General features: G+C 35.5%; 1 protein-coding gene across 1 annotated transcript; it reads left to right on the top strand.

The window, feature by feature from the left end:
- Positions 1–1,191, top strand: LOC107961770 (protein LURP-one-related 8). The gene is made up of 2 exons (XM_016897900.2): positions 1–494; positions 581–1,191. The coding sequence occupies exons 1-2, from the start codon at positions 219–221 to the stop codon at positions 941–943; spliced, it is 639 nt and encodes a 212-aa protein (XP_016753389.1). The 5' UTR covers positions 1–218; the 3' UTR covers positions 944–1,191.
- The last annotated feature ends 1,139 nt before the right edge of the window (positions 1,192–2,330 follow it).

The raw sequence follows: 2,330 nt of genomic DNA, 5'->3' as shown, positions 1-2,330 counted from the left end.
AAACCCAATTGGTGCGCCTCTTTTCTCTCCCTCCAAACGCCATTTTCTAACCCTTCATATATATATATACGCACGCCCTGCCTTTTAGTCTAACTCACTCACCTAAACAAAGATCAATTCCCCAAGGTTTTTTTTTTTTAATCATCTCTTTGAGTTGATCTTTTAGTGTCGGTTGACTCGTAATCTTGTTGTTCTCAAGGCTGGAACCTTTTACACGAATGACAAAGGTTTTTCCCAACGCTAGTTTTACCATCGGTGATGCCATCTCGGAGAAACAGCCACCGCAGCATAAGCTGTTACCGGCGGGTGAAGCAAGTGAGGAGACGATTCTAACCGTCTGGAAAAAGTCATTGCTTTTCAACTGTAATGGCTTCACGGTGTTCGATTCTAAAGGTGACTTGGTTTTCAGGGTCGATAATTACATGGATGGCAATAAGGGTGAGATCCTTCTCATGGATGCCAGTGGCAACCCTCTCCTCACTATCCGCCGCAAGGTAAAACATCAGTTTAAAATGGTTAAATCTTTTATTAGTTAATTAGTTGCAGTTTTACTGATGTTGTTATGTTTGGATATCGTCAGAAAATGAGCCTCGGTGATAGTTGGCTGGTTTTCGAGGGAGAATCCATGGAGAAGCCCCGACTTTGCGTTAAGAAATCAGTGAATATCTTAAGCAAGTGCTTGGCTTACGTTAGCTCCGGCAACAATAACAGTCGGAATAACATCATGTACGAGATTGAAGGCTCGTATTCGCAACGAAATTGCGCTGTTTTCGATGATAAGAGGCGGTTAGTAGCCGAAATCAAGCGGAAAGAAGCTGTTGGCGGTGTCGCCTTTGGAACCGACGTCTTCCGCCTTATTGTTCGGCCGGGATATATCACAACGGACTCCGCCATGGCTCTACTTATCCTTCTCGATCAAATGTTCGGATCTTCTAGACGATAAAAACTTTCTTTTTCTTCAACCGAAAACATCTTTGGTTTCTATGAACTTTCTCCGGTCGTCCCCAGTAAATCATTTCACTTTTGTAAGAATAAAAAAAAAGAAAAAAAAGAAAAAAGAAACTGAAGCTGGTTTTATTGATCTTGGGGCTTGGTTTTTTCGTTTTAGATAAAAAACCAAAGGTCCCAATGGGGATGTACATGCGTTCAACAGATCAAAGAATAAAAAATTTTCAATCTCCATTATTGTTATGATGTGATCTGGGTTTGTTCTTTGTAGAGATAAAATCAAAAGGAAAATCCAAGAACATGATGAGTTGGTTTTCTCTAGATATCGTATTAGTGACGACAGAGATGAGATCTTAGCCCACGAGGGAAAATAAAAAGCTTACAGACATTGCCAATGCGAAACTTATTGTCGGTCATGCTTAAAATAAGGAATAGAAAGCGAAACTCCTTTGAAAAATAAGGAAAGCAAAATCAATACTTAAGTAGGTGCCTCACAGATGTAACATTGAATTATCTTTTAGAAATTAATCTTTAAAAATGTTTTGGAAGTCCTATATTATATTATTTTATTGTTTATTTTTTAAAATATCTTTCATTGAATTTTAAAATTACAATAATTTGGACAGCTAAGTATATTTTATCTATAAAAAGGGAGTTATATATGCAAGACAAATTAGAAGAGTATGATATCAGAGCTAAGTTCCTCTTATACATTCTAACACTTCCTAGAAGCTTCGGGATTTCAGTCCAAAGATGGTAAAACTGCTATTGAGGTTATTCCGTCAATCACATTGGTTTTTTACGGTAAAAATTAGATGAAAATTTTAACTAAAAAGACTAACTTACTTTTTAATTTAACATACAAGGATTAAATTATTAATTTTTAAGTAAATAGGATAAAATTATAATTTGACTTCTAGTATAAATACTTTGAAACTAGATTGTTACCCTTAAAATTTCCATACCAAGATATTAAATTCTTTATATACTTGACTGATTTATGTCTTGTTCACCGTTTGCTAAGTTGAAATTAGAAGGTCATTGTTCATTATATTCCGAGGTCCCAAAACACTATTGCTAATCATATAGCCAAGTGTATGGCAACAAATTTCATAAAAATTTATTGGTTTGAAGAACCCCACAATTAGCTAGAAGCTTAATTAAGACGAATTATATTACTTTTTTGAGAAATTAGTCTATTATTTTCGCTTATCCACCAATATATATATATATATATGTTGAGGCACTGACTTTCTTGCTACAACAAAGTACGTATCAACTTATTATCCCTGGCTGGTTTTGTTTTTATCGGAACCTAGAATCTGCCGACAATCTAAAGCATTTGCTATGGTCTGCTAGCAATGACAGTAGAACATGCAATG

The sequence above is a fragment of the Gossypium hirsutum genome, chromosome D07 (genome assembly GCF_007990345.1).
Source record: "Gossypium hirsutum isolate 1008001.06 chromosome D07, Gossypium_hirsutum_v2.1, whole genome shotgun sequence".
NCBI lineage: Eukaryota > Viridiplantae > Streptophyta > Magnoliopsida > Malvales > Malvaceae > Gossypium > Gossypium hirsutum.
The sequence above is the reverse complement of the archived record's forward strand: the minus strand, read 5'-3'. Positions and strand labels throughout refer to the sequence as shown.